General features: G+C 39.2%; 2 protein-coding genes across 2 annotated transcripts; both read right to left on the reverse strand.

The window, feature by feature from the left end:
• Window positions 1-3,496: 3,496 nt before the first annotated feature.
• Window positions 3,497-4,395, reverse strand: LOC107073529 (52 kDa repressor of the inhibitor of the protein kinase-like). The gene is made up of 2 exons (XM_089172671.1): window positions 4,132-4,395; window positions 3,497-3,903 (listed from the first exon to the last, which is right to left on the reverse strand). The coding sequence occupies exons 1-2, from the start codon at window positions 4,384-4,386 to the stop codon at window positions 3,859-3,861; spliced, it is 300 nt and encodes a 99-aa protein (XP_089028797.1). The 5' UTR covers window positions 4,387-4,395; the 3' UTR covers window positions 3,497-3,858.
• A 4,735-nt stretch (window positions 4,396-9,130) lies between these two features.
• On the reverse strand, window positions 9,131-10,138 carry LOC149032555 (uncharacterized). The gene has a single exon (XM_089172770.1). It carries the CDS (start codon window positions 10,136-10,138, stop codon window positions 9,131-9,133), a length of 1,008 nt encoding a protein of 335 aa, XP_089028896.1.
• Window positions 10,139-19,879: the final 9,741 nt, after the last annotated feature.

Consider the following 19,879-nt stretch of genomic DNA (forward strand, 5'->3'; position numbering starts at 1 on the left):
AATAAGGATACTATTTTTAATATCATTCGCTTAGCGTTTTACTTAATTGGTTGTTATACAAGAGACGTAATAGTGATGCCTTATTATTTCGTTCGCGTTCTGTAGGAATATGTGTATACGTTCTCTAGATATATCGATTGGATATTTAGTACAAAATATTTCAATAAAAAATAGTTAACTAAATATCGCTTAATTCCATCATTATCAAAAACTTGAAACACAGATTCGAATTCAACGTACGTAACTATGTACGATCTTCCGTACATGATTGTTACCGTCAAGAACCAGACTCGCTGTCGAATCTCATAAAAGGTTTTTTGAAGACCGGCGTAAAAGTTTCTCTGGTGAATTTCTCGAAAAATAAGATCCGTTACGGGGTGATGAAATGGCAACACTATCGGATATTTTTCCTGAAAGTCTAAATAAACGTTTCGTAGTCGACCCCCAATTCGTATGAAACCTTTCTTATCTACGATAAGATTAACGCGGCTAGTCTAGTGGTTTGGGTTCCATTCAATTCTTTTTATCTTTCTTTTTAGGGGAAAAGTGTTCCTTTCGTATGAATCATAAAACGCTTTTTTTAGTGTCTATTACTTCTGCGGCGAATATTTCTCCTTGATACGTACTTCTATACTGCAACTCATACAACATGATATGACTCTTAGCAACTGTATTTATTCAAAAAATCTTGTCGTCAAAAATCCTTTTTTGAAATTCGTCAGTAAGTCGTGTTCTCGACAGTAATAATTATGTACGGAAATTCGTACGTCATTATGTACGTTGGATTCGATTCCAGATCTTGGGTATCCGATATAAAATAAGTGATTTACCAAGATTTACCATTTCAATAAGCAAACGAGTTTTCCTATGCAAAAGTAGATTTATTCGGTCTGATTTGGTACAAGAGAAACAAAATTGCTGCTAAATATATGTCTACATCTTTTTTTGCATGCTCCTAAAGACCGATAACACAGAGCTATTTAGCGATCTAATAGCAAACGTGTTTGTAGCAGTTCTCTGCGTGCCTTGACAAAATGAGATAAATTCAAACGAAAGTCCACAATTTTGCAATAGATTAGAGAATTTTTTGACAATTTGATTCTCTACTCCCACTCCATTTCAAGACATTATGGGATGCAGAAGTTAAATCTTTCAAATACTATTCAAAACGAGTTGTAGAAGAACTTTTTAATTACAAGAAATTGACTACAATCTCAATAAAAATTGACGCTATACTGAATTCGCTAGCTTTATGTCCGATTTCATCATAACTCCAATGATGCTAGTGCACTAGCTTCTGCAGTTTTCAGTTAAAAGATCACTTACAACGTTGCTTAAAGATGTTGACAACAGTATTCAAGCTAATCGATTATCACCCTAGATACATATTACAAATGTGCAGCATGAAATTACGCTACAAATGTATGTCGAATATTTTTGCGAAATGCAAAACACTACAAACGGGTCAATTTTAAAGTCAAAATGGAAATAAAAGAGGTCGCAATTTTTATTGAAAAAAAGTAACCTTGTATTAAATAGCAGCTGAGACGAATCGTTTATGTTCACCCTGGATAAAATTATATAGTTCAGGTCTTGACAATGAAAACCCCCCAAGGAACTGTCAAGCTTAAAGCAACAATTATTTTTCCCGTATGAAATAACTCTTAAATGATTTATACTCTATATATAAACCCTTGACATTACAGATAAATCTTCCTACTTCCATTATTGTACGTACAAGGCGAATAACTCTTTGGCTAGCGGTGTAATAAACACATTAACAGAAAAATCCCGGGTCTTAAACATAGATGGCGACAGTTTTATTGATCTCACCTCGTTTTTAGTTAAAATTATCTTCAAAAGATATGTGTATAAATTTCCCAGCGGTCGAGTAGTTGTTTCGTAAGATGTAGAATTACAATTATTATTTATGTAGACGTGTGCAAAGTGGGTGCCGCGCGTGAGTTACGTTACAAGCGTCCGAAATAGAGAATTACGAATACGCAAGAAAATAACGATAACGAATTTGTTTGGTTCGGATAGGCAAGTAAATAATCGAACTAAAAGCGTTGATTAAAATACTTCCGATTTATTTACGTCTTTACAATTAAGAAGCCCGACAGAGAATGATCGTCGCTGACGCGAAGGCAGCGATAGATAGCACCTTCTCTTGCCCTTCCATCGTAATCGAGCACCAGGAGGATGTTTAGTCTACCCATGCTGATAACGGGGCCGGCCGCCCGGGCATTCCAGAGGCCCGGTGGCCGAGTCATATGACTCGCGCCGTTAGATGAAGCGCACCATAAATTTGAGCGCTACCCCATAGCTAGACACTAACCGCGATATTTATAGTCCGGTCTCAAGGCAATCCTTAAGGTTATCTTAGCTAAGCTCGTCTTATAGCTTTTAAGACTACATGTATTCATAGAAATACATTAAGATGATCTTAGGTAAGACTTTTGTATCATACGTGACTTAAGCTTAGCTTTGATAAGATGACGCTTAAAATAATCTTAATTTATATTCGTCGATTTTCGTAATAATTCTCATGTATCCGATAATTTTTGATTCGCTTAAAATGTATCATACACACATATAACAAATGAAGCGCAAATAAATTTTTAAAGAAATATAAAATGAATAAAGATAAATCAATAAGAATAATAAAAATTTTAAAAGTTGAGAAAAATGTCCGGAAAAGAACGAATTATACAAACATCGAAAAAAAGTATTTCCTTGAGATATTAAAGAAATTTTCAAATGTAGGGGAAAATAAAAAAAGTTATTCTGCTTCCTTAAGTAAGAAAGAAGAAGCTTGGCAGTTAATTCTTGATGAATATAATTCGTCAAGTATTATTTCAGAAAAGGTAAAGTTCTATGATATAATTATGTTGCATATCAAGTTAATTATAATTTTGAAAATATTTCAGAGGTCAATTACACAACTTAAAAAACTTTGGTCCAATGAGCCTTTTTTCTGAAGTTCGAAAAATTACTCACTAGCAGCGCTAGTAGTTCGGTAGGGACAAACACTGTCAGAGCTCCATTTAAACACATAGTAAAGTAGACTTATAAAAAACATATTTTTGACCGAAGACGACGTTTCTGGAGCAAAATTAAAATTTGCAACCGTAAAAGACAATAATGTTGTCACATTAAAACGTTGGCTTGCGTACCGTAACTTAAAAGTTACCGAAAAAAATGAATTGACAGATTAGTATACAAACTCTAGTAAAAAACTAGCGGTAACGATTTAGTGGTTTAAATTTACAATACATTAATTGGATCCATGTTTTTGTTATTTTTGAAATACAACTCATACTCACACCAAACCAACAACTCAAATCGTACAATAAAAAACCACATCTAAATCTCACAAGGGTTAAAAAAAGTTGATTTTTTAACGATAATACTTTAAATTGCTTTATCGTTATGCGGTTATTAGTTCCTGATTGTGAGTGCCAGATCCTCAGTAATGATTCAGTTGGCGGTCCTAAGAAATTCCACACAATAGCAAAATCTTCTGGCATAAGACCTGTATAAAACTTAAACTTCTTACTGTCATTTATACATGATTCATAGTTAAGGGTAGATGCACTTAATTTTTTCGTAAGTGTTTTAATTTCATTTTGTAGTTTTTTCACAAGAATACTTTCAACTTCTATACAAGTTTGACTTTCTGCATGAGCTACATATTGATTGGTGTGCTCTTTGCCACTTGGTGGTGGTTCAGTAAATTTAGGAGTTAAATAGTCGTCTACTAAAATATCTTGAGTATCATTTTGTTGACTTGGAATGAAAAAATCTGAGTTAGCATCTTTGCCTCTTTTTCATTTTTGGTCTGGACTGCACAGAAAATCAATTGTTGATGTTGAAAGTCGTTTTTTTTCGTGCCTTTGGTACCTGTAAAAATTATAAATTTGTTACTATAAAACGTTTTTCAAACAGATAAGAAAATTATTTTTAATTAATTTATTATTCCAGTAATAAAATTGCCAATTATTTATGACTTTAACTCAGACTGACATTAATTAATTTTCGAGCTTAGGAAATAAATAAAATTTCATGAACAAATTTAGTTTTACTCCAATTGCAAATATTCGTTTTCAGATAAATTTTATTATTACTTACTTTGCTAATCGTTGCAGAAACAGGATCAGGATTTTCTACAGTTGGACCTTTTCCACCGATAAAATGTTTTGAGCACACATATGAATATTTATTAATTTTTTCTACTGTTAAATCCACTCTCCTTGACGCATGTATCCATTTATTGCATCTAACCTCGTCAATATGAGGTCTTACAAATGGTATAAAAAACACTTTTTCCTCTGGATAGCAATTATCCGACATACACCTCGCAAAACTACAATGTTTTGTTGGCATAGTGGTTATTAACAAAATTTTTTTTGTTTAAATATTATTTTTAAATAATAAAATAATATAGCGTAAATAACACAGTCTTAAATAAAAATATTTTATGTTTGTCCCTACTACGAGTGCTGCCTGTCGTGACACGTTCGCTGTACTACTCTCAGGAAAAAGGCTCATTTAAAATTGATGCAAAGGAATGCTTTAATTAAAGAAAAACAACAGCAACTTTCAACCGAAGGAGGTCCAGCTGTTATGGATGCCGAAATTGAGCCTGATGTTGCTATCATTGCTCTGAATTTGATGAAAACAGCACAAACTTTGTTTTCATCTAACAAGCTCTTATTCAAGTCCGCCTTAAGCATGGTCTTAAGCTAGCGTTTACATTCATAGACGCAATCTTAAGATATGCTTAAAAGTTTGATCTTAGCCAAGATGTGTAATTAAATAGATATTCATAGTCATCACTTAAGACGATCTTAAGAATTACAAACTGTTGATGTATTCATAGTCAAATAAGATCATCTTAATAACCTTACCTTTTACTCAAAACGAGAGTTTTTTTCAAGTCAACATTTTAGTAGACTTAAGACAATCTCAGTTAACATTAAGGTTAGGATAATTAATTGATAATAATAAATAATAATCAAAAATTAATAAATAATAATTCAAAAATAACGTTTAGGTGATAGTTTAAAATTAATCAATTAACTAAAATTTAAATTTATTCAGTTTAATTTCAATTAAAAATTAAATAATTTGAAAAATTTGTGAAAACAAGTAAAAAATGGATCTTTGGGATATTCTTTCCCTAGGTTACTAGGCGCGTTAAGGCGCGTTCACACCGACGCGAGGAACGGCCGCGGAGAAAGGAATGGGCCTAGGAGACTCCGTGTGGAGGAAAGAAATTCCCGATTATATTTTTGATCCCGTGGGACGATATTTATTTGTCGGCGTGGTGTGCCACGTGGTCACGTACAGAAGATAATGTTTGCACACAGGAGATACTTTTTACACAGTGAGCGCGATGAGAGAAGTGCGACCGGACGGTTCGACTGATGAAGCAGAAGTGATGTGGTTTTTCCTGCGTGTGCACCGCCACGGCGATCCAGGCATGCGGAAGTGGGGAGAGCAACAGTCGCAGTGGTCACTCTTCTGCTCTGACCAACCAAAGGCGTGGTCAAGCCAATCAGATGCCCCTGCGGAACCGCGTCATGAGGTGCTTGCGTATGTTAGTGCTGGCGGCCGAGAGGTGTCAGCACTTTTCCTGCGCGCGCTGCTATAGCTGCGCGCTATTGGCCGAGAGATGTCGGCACTGCGCTCGTGCGAGACGCCACAGCCACTCCCCCTCTGGACCGGCTGCCGGAGGCGAGGCGGAAGGTAACTCTGCGGAGGATGTTGGGCCGATGCTTCTGTCTGGGTGCTCCGCTGTTAGGCATGATGGTGCCTGGTTTGGCGGAAGGCGGTGGCGAGACAATGAGAGGTCTGGACGCCGGAGGTGGGTCCTGAGTCACTGGCCGAGTTTTAGGCGCTGGTAGTGGTGAGAACGATGAAGTCGGCGACCGCGGAGGCGGTGCCGAAGCCTGTGTCGTGGTGAGAGCCGGTGCACGGTTCAGATCCTCTGGAGTCTGGGCGGATGTCGACAGTTTCGGAGCAGGCGAATGAGCGGGTGCGTCTGACGGGTGGTCGTCCGAGGTGTCCAGGTATGCTGGCTTCAAGGCGTCTGTAGACACGGACTTTTCAGCGCCGTTCACCAGGATGACATACACTTTGTCATTGATGCGGCGGATGACTTTGTGTGGTCCTGTGTACGGAGGTTCGAGCGGTTTTCTGACCGTGTCGACTCGCAGGAAAACGTGCGAGCATGTTCGGAGGTCCTTGAAGAAGAAAGGACGGTGGCGAGAGTGGTCCGTTGCCGGAGTAGCACTTAGAGTCTGCATGAGTCCCCGTAGTCGGCCGACGAAGGAGGTCGGGTCGACGGGTGAACTGCTGGGCGTGAAGAAACCGCCGGGAACGCGAAGCGTTGTGCCGTAGACCATCTCTGCCGGCGAGGCTTGCAAGTCCTCCTTGTACGCGTTCCGTAGGCCGAGTAGCACAAGAGGAAGTGCGTCGGGCCAAGGAACTCGAGCGCACATTAGTGCTGCCTTGAGTGTTCGGTGGAACCTCTCTACCATGCCGTTAGCCTGAGGGTGATGAGGTGTAGTGCGGATTCTGGTGGCCCCCGAGGCCTGAGCGAGTGCGGCGAAGAGTGCCGACTCGAACTGGGTGCCCTGGTCCGAGGTGATGGTGAGCGGGCATCCCTTGTCCGCAATCCAAGCCGATGTGAAGGCCCTGGCGATGGTTTCTGCCCGGATGTCCTTGAGAGGAACAGCCACTGGCCATCTGGTGAATCGGTCGATGATGGTAAGGGAGTACCGGTATTCTCCTACCTGGGGCAGTGTGATGAGGTCGACGTGCACATGCTCGAATCGACTTTCCGTGGTCTGGAAGCGGGAAAGCTCTGCGCGGTTGTGTCGCGCGACCTTGGAGCGTTGACACGGTAGGCATGCGCGTGCCCATGCGGTGATGTCCTTACGTAGACCGGGCCAGATGAACTGCCTCGATACATCCCGTACCGTTGCGCGGACACCCGGGTGAGCCAGACTATGAATGGCTTCGAAAGCGGCTGTGCGGAGCGAGCGGGGTAGGTATGGCCGTACTCGTCCGTCGTGTATGTCGCAGGTCACCTCGAATCCTTCGACGTTGAGGCGCTGAAGGTTGAGTGAGGTGCGTGCTGCGAGCGATGGGAGCTCGTCATCCCTGGCCTGTGCTGCGGCGATGGTCTCCGGGCTAAGTGCCGAAGGCAAGCTGATTGTGGCGCAGGTTGAGGTTGGCGGCGTCGGCGATGACGTAGTGGCGTTCGTTGGCCCATCCGGAGCTGGAGCGTCCTCCGTCGTCCGGGAGAGAGCATCGGCGACGACGTTGTCTGCGCCGTCCACGTGCTGGAACGTGATGTCGAACTGGAGCAAGAAGTCCAGCTGACGTTGCTGACGTGGCGAGGCCTTGTCCGAGGGTTGGTTAGCCGCGAAGGTGAGCGGACGATGGTCCGTTAATACTGTAAATGGACGACCCTCGAGGATACGTCGGAAGTGGTGAACTGCTAGGAAGACGGCTAGGAGCTCCCTGTCATAGGTGCTGTAGCGAGCCTGCGTCGGTGACAATGTTTGCGAGAAGAAACCGACAGGCTGCCATTCACCGTTAACCAATTGTAGGAGCGCGGCACCAACGGCCGTGCTGGATGCGTCGGTAGCCAGCCGAAGAGGAGCAGTAGGCGACAGGAAAGCGGTTTCCACTGCTCCGGCCAGGCTGCGTCGTGCGTCCTCGAAGGCTCGATCTGCTGCGTCGTTCCAAACCAGCGGACGCCGGCTGCGCTTGGGAAGACCCCGAAGAAGCTGGTTGAGCGGCGCCTGGATGTGAGCTGCATGCGGTAGACTCCTCCTAAAGAAGTTGATGACGCCCAGGAAGCGTCGCAGGCCTTTTGGTGTGGTAGGCTTCTGGTAGTTCCGGATGGCATCGATCTTGCGCTCCGGAGGACGGATGCCGTTGGCGGAGACTCGGTAGCCCAGGATGGTGACGCTGGGCAGTCCGAGCTGGACCTTGTCCACCTTGTAGGATAGTCCGGCCTCCCGTAGACGGTCGAAGAGCATCCGTAGGTGACGTAGGTGTTCTTCGTGCGAGGCGGACCGGATGAAAAGGTCGTCGATGTAGCTTCGGACGAACGGTAGGTCCCGGAGTAAGGAGTCCATAAACCGCTGGAACGTCTGTGATGCGTTCCGAAGACCTAGCGGCATCCTCTGGAACTCGTATAGACCGAACGGCGTCGTGACCGCTGTTTTCTCGATATCTTCCTTGGCCATCGGAATCTGGAAGTATGCCTCCTGGAGGTCCAGTACCGAGAAAACCGAGCAGCCACCGCTATCCTCGAGTAGGTCCTCGATGACAGGAAGGGGATAGCGATCCGGAAGCGTGACGGCATTGAGACGACGGAAGTCTCCCGTAGCTCGGAACCCGCCTGTGGGTTTTTCCACCAGGTGCAGAGGGCTGGCCCATGGACTCGACGAAGGCCTGATGACTCCCTGACGCAGGAGGCGGTCGAACGTGGCTTTCGCCGCTGCTAAGCGCTCGCCGGAGAGGCGGCGCGGTCGCTCGAAGACAGGCGGTCCGGAGGTTGTGATGCGATGCACCACCGAGGAGCCCTGAAGCGCTGCTCCCCTCTCGGAGGGCTGGGCGAGGTCTGCGTACTCGGCGAGCAGCTTGTCGTAGGCGGTGCGATAGTGGAGATCCAGGGGTCCCGCGATGGCGTCGACCCCGTGAACGGAAGCCTTCCGGTAGTGCATCGTCGCTTCCTTAGAAGAGGCCGGGTCGATCAGTCGTTGCCTTCGAATATCCACCAGGAGGCCTGTGTGGTTGAGGAAGTCCGCTCCTAGGATGGGCACGGGCACGTCGGCGACGGTGAATACCCAGGGGAACTCGCGTTGCAGACCCAGGGTGAGCGTAAGTAGGCGTCGTCCGTAAGTGGGGATCGGTGACCCGTTGGCCGCGATGAGCTGGAGACTGTCCTGGGACAACGGTCCGGAAACTAGGCGGCGCGGCAGGAGTGATACCACGGAGCCGCAGTCGATGAGCATCGCTTGTCTGAGCGAGCTCTCATGAACGTGGAGGCGGAAGTCCGAGAAGGATCGAGCGGCGCCACCGTGTACCGCCAAGTTGTGCGGCGGCGCTACTCGTTTAACGCCCTGTCCTGTTCGTAGCTACACGGTGGGATGCAGTGCAGTGCCCTCTCCTGGAATTTCCGGTGGTAGCGACACCAGGGCGATCTCGTGGACGTGGCGCCCCCCCCGGCTGCGCGTGGCCGGGAGCGTGAGCGAGATCGACCGCCGAGGTTGACGGTCAACCGGTGGAATTGGTCGGCCATCCGGTTGAGTATATCGGTCTGCCGGTTAAGTTGATCGGTCATCCGGTTGAGTTGCTCGGCCATCCGATTGTTAGAGAGGGTCAGGTTGGCGAGTGTCGCGTGCATCGCCGTGTGTTCCCCGTCCACGTGGTCCCGCCGAGGTGGGGGCCCGGATAGGGCGGTGCCTGGCGGAGAGAGAGAGCGCCTCTTTTGGGTAGCACAGACACCCGGCGCGAACTCGCAGACGCCGTCGGCCCTGGCGGCGAGCTCGTCCAGGTCCATATTCTGCAGGAGCCGCAGTAACTGGGAGATTTGCGGAGGCAGGAGGTCGAACCACCGGACCTTGATGGCGTCGTCACTGACGTTGTCGCCAGCGAGGTGGCGCATGTGGCGAAGGAGCTGAGACGGCGAGCGGTCGCCCATAGTAAGGCCGGAGAACAGCTTCTGCAGCCGTCTCTCCACCGTGTCGCCCAAACGAGCGATGATGTGCTTCTTCAGCTGCTCGTATTTACCGGTAGCTGGTGGCGTCCTTAGCACATCCTGGAGCTCCTCGACCGTATCCTGGTCCAATTCTGCTAAGGCGACGTAGTAGCGTTCGTCGTCCGAGTGCATCCGGTAGTTCATGAAGATGGCCTCCAGCTGCACGAACCAGAGGTCCGGATGTCGACGCGTGAAGGGTGGATAGCGAGCAGGTCGGCGTCCGGCGTCGCTGGGCTGGCCGGCCTCGGCGTAGGTGCAGGCGGTGGTCAAGACGTCGGAGGTCGGCGTGGTGGCCGGTGCCGTATTCTGACGCTCGGCGTCGCGCTGGGAAGCCTCGGCGCGTGTGGTGGGCATCTTTCTCTCTTTCTTCTCTCTCTTTTTTTTTTCTTTGAGGCGAAGAGGTGCCGGTGATGAAGGCAAAGTCAGTACTTACACGAAGATAGGCAGCGCCTGAGAACACGTGGCGTTGGAGAGCACGTGGTGATGAAGAACACGTGGTGTCGCCGAGCACGTGGTGCTGAGAAGCCAGTGGTCTGGAAAGCACGTGGGGCTGCTGAAGATGGTCCTCGGGATCACGTCGGGGTCACCAATTTGGGATATTCTTTCCCTAGGTTACTAGGCGCGTTAAGGCGCGTTCACACCGACGCGAGGAACGGCCGCGGAGAAAGGAATGGGCCTAGGAGACTCCGTGTGGAGGAAAGAAATTCCCGATTATATTTTTGATCCCGTGGGACGATATTTATTTGTCGGCGTGGTGTGCCACGTGGTCACGTACAGAAGATAATGTTTGCACACAGGAGATACTTTTTACACAGTGAGCGCGATGAGAGAAGTGCGACCGGACGGTTCGACTGATGAAGCAGAAGTGATGTGGTTTTTCCTGCGTGTGCACCGCCACGGCGATCCAGGCATGCGGAAGTGGGGAGAGCAACAGTCGCAGTGGTCACTCTTCTGCTCTGACCAACCAAAGGCGTGGTCAAGCCAATCAGATGCCCCTGCGGAACCGCGTCATGAGGTGCTTGCGTATGTTAGTGCTGGCGGCCGAGAGGTGTCAGCACTTTTCCTGCGCGCGCTGCTATAGCTGCGCGCTATTGGCCGAGAGATGTCGGCACTGCGCTCGTGCGAGACGCCACAGATCTTTTGGAATTACATAATATCAATGTTGATGATAATATTGATATTGATTCAGATAATGAAGACATAATTATACGTGCTCCAAAACGCTATATTCGAGATGTACAAGATCCTTCTGATTTTTATTTAGATGTTGAATTTAAAAAGCGATACAGATTTGAAAAAAAACAGTGGTCTGTTTGAAATATTAACACTAATAGAACAAAATTTATCTAGAATAAATAATCGTGTATTACCTATTTCATCTGTATTTCAATTGCTAATATGCTTGCGATTTTATGCAACTGCTAGCTTTCAGGTAATTATAAGTTATGATTATTATACATTTTTATTGTTAATGACGGATTTTTATAACTTCTCAAAAATTTATATATATTTTTCAATTTTCAGTTAATATATTTTTCAATGAAAATAAAAAAATTGTTTTTCCACATCATCCTCGGTGATACTATGACAATTTTCTAACCAACAATATCTAGAATAGTTTTTCGCGTAAGTGTTTTACTTGCAAGCTTGTTTAATGATTACATAAAAATGCCATAAATTTAAGAAGATATATTAGAAAATCAGAGGCTTTTTAAAAACCTAGGATTTGGTAAGGGAGCTATTGGAATACCTGGTGTTGATGGAGCAATTGATTGTACTCATATACGATTAGTTCATACAAGATATCAACATGTCGATGAATTATACAGAAATCGGAAAGGTTATTTTTCTTTTAATGTACAGGTTCATATGAAATTTTTTTTCACTATTAAATCCTTAAGATAGATGAGTTCAAAAATTTTTAATTAAAAAATATCCTATAGACAGTTGTTGGTCTACGAATGGAATTTTTAGATATTGTGCCAGAATGGCCTGGTAGTGCTCATGATAGTAGAATTTTTCAAAATTCTCGAACTTACATGAGACATTTAGAACATCAACTAAATGGAATATTAGTTGGTGATGCTGAATATCCATGTCTACCGTTCTTAATGACACCAATCAATTACCCAGTAACGGACGAAGAAATCACGTCAGTAATTATAGCTATTATTTATTTTTAAATAGATTCAAAATTCATACATTTTCCTATTAGATTCATTTTTTAATAAATTTTTATTCCACAGCGTAACACTATTATTAATTTATTAATTTTTCGTTGCTTACTACAGGTATAATAACATTCAGAGTAGGACACGAAACATAGTGGAAAGAACTTACGGTGTATGGAAACGACGATTTCCTTGTTTATCAAGAGGATTAGCAGCCAAGCTTCTTTGTTCAATCACAATTATTGTAGCCTGTGCTGTATTACATAATATGTCGTTAAGATTTAATGATAATTTACCAGACGATGATTCAGATAAAGAACAAGATTAAGACGTACATATACCTGAACCAAATTGGCAACCTGCTGATGGTTTTGCATTTCGTTAAGCATTAATTGAGCGTATGTTTAATACATAAAAAATATAAATCTATTTCTATTTTATTACATAATTTTCTACTTTTTCAAAAGTAGACATAATGAAATCATTTGTAATTGTTAATAGTAATAAAAAATTAGTCTAGAAAAAATTCGTACATATAATTTTAAAAGAGAGAATAGGTAACCAAATGTCAAGAGATTTTAATATCCATAGTGGGCTAAAACAGGGGGACGCAATGTCACCCCTTTTGTTCAATTTCGTACTGGAACTTGCTATCAAATAACTGTAGAAAAGTAAAGATGGTATACAGTGGAACAGGACAACGCAACCTTTGACATACGTGGACAATATTGCTTTGTTAGGGGACAATCAAAAGGCATTATTTAACCCTTTGACTACTGTTGGCGCCCATTGGCGTCCGACACATGTTAGCTTCCCGGTACTGTTGACGCCTATTGGCGTCCAAATCAAATTTCGCTTGTTTTGCCCGTTTTAAAATTTTATAATTGGTCTTATGTTAATGTAGACCTCTAATGGTAATGTAGATTACCTATTTTGATTAACTTATTTGGATTCATTTAAATTTAATAAAACAAATATTAAAAAAATACTTAGATGAAACTAATGGATATAAATTAAGAGGTAGAAATACTAATAATGAGCCTTTTCGTTTGACGCAAAAGCATTTTCGGTCTCCATATGAAAGCAGTACAGCAATTCGAAAAAGTGCAAGGCGTAGATGTGTAATGTGTGCAAAAAATGATAAGAGAAAGGATACACATTACGAATGTAAAAAATGTAATGTAGGATTATGTATTCATCCGTGTTTTGAAATATATCATACGTTATTATATTATTAAATTTTATTATTAAACATTGTTATTTAAAAAAAGCTTAAAATTAATGTTCACTTCAAGTAATATTCGTTTAATTTAATAAACTTCAGTATTTTGAATATTTTAATATACTTCCTTAGAAATGCATGTCTTACGAAAAATTTCGCTGTACCCAGTGGACGTCTCGAATTAATTCAAACCGTACCGTACGGCCAGTGAGTGCCAAAGTCTGCCGAAGTCAAAGGGTTAAGAACGCAAAAATATTAATAGATAGTACTAAAGATCTGGGACTGCAAATAAGCGCAGAAAAAACCAAATATATGGTAACCCATAGAGTTCAGAATAGGTCTAGTACTGGAAGTCGTCCGGGATAAAACTATTAAGCGGGTCAGCATCTTTAGGTATATTTAGGATCAATCATAAACCAGACGAACGAAATTAACGAAGAACTTAAGAAAAGAATCAATTTTGGTAATTCATGTTTTTACTCGGTTAACAAATTACTCAGCTCGAGGTTACTGTGTAGGCGATTAAAAATCAGGATATACAGGACAATCAGCCTGCCGGTAGTCCTTTAAAGTAGCGAAACGTAGTCACTTACGTTACGAGACGAAAATAAATTTAGGATTTTCGAGAACAAAGTTATTTGTAGAATCTTCGGTGCAAACGCGATGAGGAAACGGGCGAATGCAGAAAATTTCTTAAGGTAGTACCCCCCTGTGAAGACCGAAATTTTAATGCTTTTCCATGAATTTTTTTGAATAGGAAAACAAAATGCGATCGTTTTGAAATTTTAATATGTTTCTGTCAGTATCTTAAACTATACAAAAAAAATTTTTTTAACCTAATTTGGAGAAGATTTGTCTTTTTTTTTAACGTCAAATTGGAGTCCCCCAATTCAATTTGCGGAAGCACAGAGCCTTTCTAGACGTATGAAACAAAAAAACTAAAAATACTTAATATTCTTTAGGCCTAATTATAGACATGATACCAACAATATGTATATTTTTTTCAAATAAGAACAAAATGACGGACGTGTAAAAAAAATTTTCAAAATCGGTTCTGTTTCTTACCTTTAATTGTTTAAAAATATATATTTATTATTAAAAAGTTAAAAATTTTTGAGGTTCTAGTCATCAGAATATGTGTAAAGAATAACTGGTAAAAATTTTAGCCTAATCGGTTCTATAGTTTTTAGTGAGTGCTTCCGAAAAATTTCAAAAACGTAGTTTCGAGAAAAACGCGTTTAAAGTTTTGAGAACAGATTTTTTATAAAAAAAATTATACTAACATTATTCTGCTATGCCTGGTGCATGCAGTAGTCCTTCAGCTTCCTCATAATTATCATTTTAAACAACTTTGAGAACCCTACGTAGGTTTTGGCCTCTTTAGAGTAAGCTTCTGTAGATTTTTCGTTCTCAAAATACGAGCATTATCAACGGTGTCGACGTAGTTTCTGGCTGTTTGACCAATGTATTTCACGTATTTCAAACCATAACACTCCTCAGAACGCTTGAACATTTCAGAAACACTGTAGACCTCAATTTTGCCACTGCTACCCTCGTGATTTGCTGTGCATTCATTTTTGTGACCTTCAGATAAACTCTCAGCTTCGATGGGGTTTTATGTTGCTAAATACTGACATGCTTTACATATGCTTGATTTTACTATCACATCAATTATTTTATTCAAAAATTTGCTTATCAACAACACAATACCTAACAGAGAGTAAATAGAGGCAACAAAATAGAGGCGTTCTGAGTTATACACACTACAGCGCGCTCCATACTTTCGGTTATAACTTTGAGAATACTTTAAATATCAGTCTGAAATTTTCCAAGCATATTTTTGAAATGTTTTTCTTACGAAATATGTAAAAAAAAAATTCGATTTTTTTAAATGGACACAGGGGGGTACTACCTTAAAGTAGAAGTACACCGGATTGTAAAACAAACCGGACATCATTAACGACATAAAATCACCCCGATTAAAATAAGCAGGTGTTACGTGAAGCGTATGGGGGAAGATCGAACGGTTTAGTAGAAAAATAGTATACTGAAAATGATGGTATATCTAGCGTTAAAAAGCAAATAATGCTTAAAAAATAACTTTTTTTCTTCACATGGAGGTATACGTGTCGGTTCAGTGAACCTCATTATTGCAGAAATATACACATTCAAATAGATATAAATAAACGTTTTCCTGTCCGATATTGAATGCTTTCTATGTCAGCATATCAAGAGCTCAGCAGTCTAAGTTTAAAAATTTTAGATTTTCTTTTAAGATTTTGGTCACGATTTTGAGATTTGGAATCATTTTATGTTGTAAAAATTCTATTCTTTCGACTCCTGAGACACTTATATAAACGGTCAACATTTCTGAAAATATAAAAAATTTAGAAGAACTAGCTTCGCTCAAAATAAATGTATTTCGATCAATTCCTTAGCTTTTATATTAATTGGACCTCGTTTCATAAAAATAAAAAAAAATTTTTAATTTGAAATCATTTAGATATGTACAAAATATTACTATTTAACCAATTTATTTATTCTATGAAATTGTTTTAGGCTTCTTACACGATGAGCTAGAGTATAAGTACGTTATAAGTAATGTATTACATTTAGAATAAAAACATATAGGATATTTTAAATTTTTTCTTATTTTTAGATAATTCTTTTCATAAGATAACTAATAAAACTGTTATAAATTACAAAATTGATTCTTTAAAGTAATAAACTATTTTCTAATCAAATCACATCACCTACTTTCTGTTTCATTAATTTATATCTCCTGTTTCGTGGCAAGATATAAAATTACCGCTTCTCAAGATCAATCTGCAGTAAAAACGTGATTCAAAATTAATCATTTTATATTACACAACAATTATTCCTAATATGAAATAGCCATTACCAACTATCACGTTATGTGTATATATTCCTCCTATGAACAGTCAATAATTAATATTAGCCCTTTTTTTTGAATAAAATACTCTTTTTGTCCGAAAATATAGAATACATTATAAAAATTTTTGTTTAAATTTTTCTTCCTTTTTGAAATTTTAGTAACTGATGATATACATTTACAAAATTCAAAATACAAAGTAATTTTAATTAGAATGGAACTTGATCTTGCTTAAGGCTTCTTGGAAGCGTACTAAATTCGCTGCTAGTTATTCTTCATGATTAACTTTATGTCTTAATGATACGAGAAATCTTATAAGAATTTCTCCTGTTTCAATTAAAAAAATTCATTAGATATTTATAATATTACAAAAATAACATCGAATTTCTATTTGTTTAAATTTATTCTACCTATTAATTAGTGTTAAACGAAAATTTAAGTGTAAGGACAGCATATATATTAAATGGTTAAAGCATTTTGTCTGAAAGAGTATGTTCTTTAACTGTAGAAGATATGCGTTTAAGATCTTTTTTTTAAATTAAAACTACAGATATAAAAATAAGTAGCTTCTTTATTTTTTTTTCATTTTTATATTTTTTTTATATTTTATTTATATATTTTGTATATTTTTTTTTCATATTCTTTAATATATCTTATGTTTTTTTTTATGTTTTTTTTGTTTTTCTCTTTATTTTACTTATTTTTTTTTTATTCTTTTGTTTTTTTTTTGTCTTTTTTTCTCATATTTTCTAAATTACAATTATTTTGCTCGTGGACATTAGGTAAATTTCTTTTTTTAATTAATTTAAATAACATGTAGGTTTTAATTTACTATTTTCAAGGTTAGCTTTTTTTTACAATTTTTATATAAGTCAACCGGATGTTCACTTATCAATATTTTTTAGAAGTTTACGTTTCTGTGGCTAGTTAGTTGAAGTGTAATATAACAGTCCTCTCTTCATATCTTGTAGTAAAACTTTTTATTTCGTTTATCACTCTCGTTAATATATGGTCCTTTCGTATATCTTTATTTCATATAAATCATGATGTGTCGACTATAGTTCTTAGTATTTTTCATTGCATTGGTTAATAGCTTTGTTATATGACTCATTGTTGCCGTTCCACCATAGTGATATCCCTTTAAACTCCATAAAAGGGTTTATAATGATTTTTATAAAACTTTTAATTTATTTTCTAGGCTGAGCTTGGATGTTTAGCTAAATAGTTAAATAACAATTTCGTTTATTCTAATATCCAGAGAATCATTTGTACACAGTATGAAAGTGATATGATTCAGTTTTCTTTGGTTTTGCTTTTGTCTTTTATCTTTAAGCTATTTATTTTTGTTGTATGCTCTTTTAACAAGGTCATTTTTACTGATAGTTCCAAATGTATGGTTGTATAGTAGTGTTATCAAAAATCGTTAGTATTTTACTTTCATCAGTAGTTGGAATATCAGCTGTACAGAGTATGTAGGGTACGGTTCTAAAGACACACTTGCTTAAGGTACACCAACTTTTAATTTCTTTAATTTCGATATAAGCATTATTGTTATTTAAATAATAACAATCCTGACTCTTAGATATAGTACAAGAAGATTGTACATTTGCATTCGTAAGAGGGTTCTCGTTGTATCTAGAAGCTCTTCATGTCAAACATTAGGAAATGGTTTTATCAATGACTACCTAGTTGTAGTAATCTTTGATTTCTATCTAGTATGTTTGGCATTACTATTATCTTCTTCTTTTTCTTCTTTTTTCCAAATAGGCACAATGCCTGTTCCTCATCGCGACTCGCCAGGCGAGCCATCAGGTCTATGAGCATGTTATAGGTTTTTACGTCAAGCAGGAATCTAACTTAACCTTTTAACCCTCATCCTTTATCTGGACTTGGGACAAGCAACATAACCACTGAACTGCTCAATCAACCCAGTGATCATGCAGGCGGATTGAAGTGTTAACAGCACACGGTGTTCCCTAGCAGTGACCCATCCAAGTACTAACCGTGCCTAGTACTGAGTAACCTTAGTGATCGGACGAGAACTAATGTTTTCAGCACAGCTATGGTCGTTAACAGCATTACTATTATCTAATGTTTAAATGAATTTGTCAACCATCGACTAAAAGTAATCCTGTAAGGTAATTTCTGTAGGGTAATTTTTGTTTTCTTGGTGATTCATATATAGCCGAAATTTGAAATTTGTGTTAGATTGCATACTGCAATTGTGGTTGCTTGAAGGTGTTCTTGTCTAATTCGACTATACAGAGGGTGTTTAATTTACTTTTAAATATAAACACTGTGTCTTTCATTTGCTTTCTTTGATAAATGTCATTTGTTCTATATATTGTAATATGGAATTTTTAAATAGCTTCTTGTAGCAAAACATGATTTAAAAGTGAGAAGTATATCAACATTGTCATTGTTTAAGAATTTTTCTGTCCCTACAACTCTGGTTGCAAACCTTCAAGAGTTCTAGAACACATTTTTTGTGTAGTCATTTTTATTTCATAGTTACCTCGTTTATGAGCTATTTTAATACAGTTGTCTGTTGAATTTGTTGTTTTAGTATTGCGTTTTGTTCCATTATCATATTTGTTAGTATTATTCTAGTTTTAATGGATTTTTTGAGAAGTTTCTTGATTTCTTTAGCGTCATGTGTTTCCTTTTCGTTTAATAATGTCGAATTGGAAGGCGCCTGACACCCAACTTATCGAGTCAATCAAATTTATAATTTTTCGCATAATGATTAAGAAAGAGTATGTATTATCTCTTAAGTCAGTTACTTCTGTTTCTTGTTGTATTTTTTACTGCAAATGTACTCTCTCTGCTTCGAAAAGGAGAGAAGAGATTTCTCTGGAGCTGCCTTTTGACCTCACTGGCTTTTTTAACTATATGAGTGGTTTCCGTGATAATTTTAGCATCTTACTAATTTTACCTCTACTAATATGGGGCACTTAATTGAAAAGTTATTTTGTGCATTTTAGCGCACGTAGTTCTACTGCAATAATTCTTGGTATGTCCGTATTTGTCGACATCTCATGCATTGCGGTATTTTTCGTTATTTCGTCTTAGTTATACGTTTATTTTATTGTTCATCATTTTGTTTATACTAAATATATCCTCGCTATTGCTTCTAGGTTTGAATTCCATTATAAACAACAGCAATATTTCCAATCCACTATATCCCAGCATTGTAAATTCCTCCTTGATGTTTGTATTGGCTTGTTTTCAAATGTAAGTTTCTGATGTAAAAATCCGATGACCGTTTTGCTGCCTTTTGCCGTCTTTAATTGGTATCTATGATAAGCTGAATTTTTTGTTACTTAGAACTTGTTTTACTTTACGAAATATTTTAGAAGTGTTTGTTAGTATTTTAACTTTATGAAGTTTTATTTGTTTTAAAGTATAGTTTTCTATCCCTACTGTATAATTAACCCTAACAGTGCACACTTGGTAAAAGTTAGTTAAAATGCACTGCGGGTGTTTGACACCCTAACGGTTTTGAACGCATCTTTTGTAGCCGCTATTTAATATTTAGACCTTACAACTTTTTTAAAATTAGTTTAATACATCTTTTTTAAAATAGAATAGGTTTTATACCTATCTGAAGTAACACTAGATAGCGACAAATAATCTATTTTTTCGAATTCAGTAACGTTTTCGAGAGATCAAAAATTTGTTAGGACGTCAAACACCTCATGTGCACTTTAAGGGTTAAAAGCAACTTAATAAGAGTTTCTATTATTTGAGCCTCAAGATAAATTAATTGTGGTTAAATAAAATAAGATCTAGTTACGTTTATCTTTATC

This window comes from Polistes dominula, unplaced genomic scaffold, assembly GCF_049000335.1.
Source record: "Polistes dominula isolate Pdom_NZ unplaced genomic scaffold, Pdom_raw_medaka contig_23, whole genome shotgun sequence".
In the NCBI taxonomy this organism is placed as follows: Eukaryota; Metazoa; Arthropoda; class Insecta; order Hymenoptera; family Vespidae; genus Polistes; species Polistes dominula.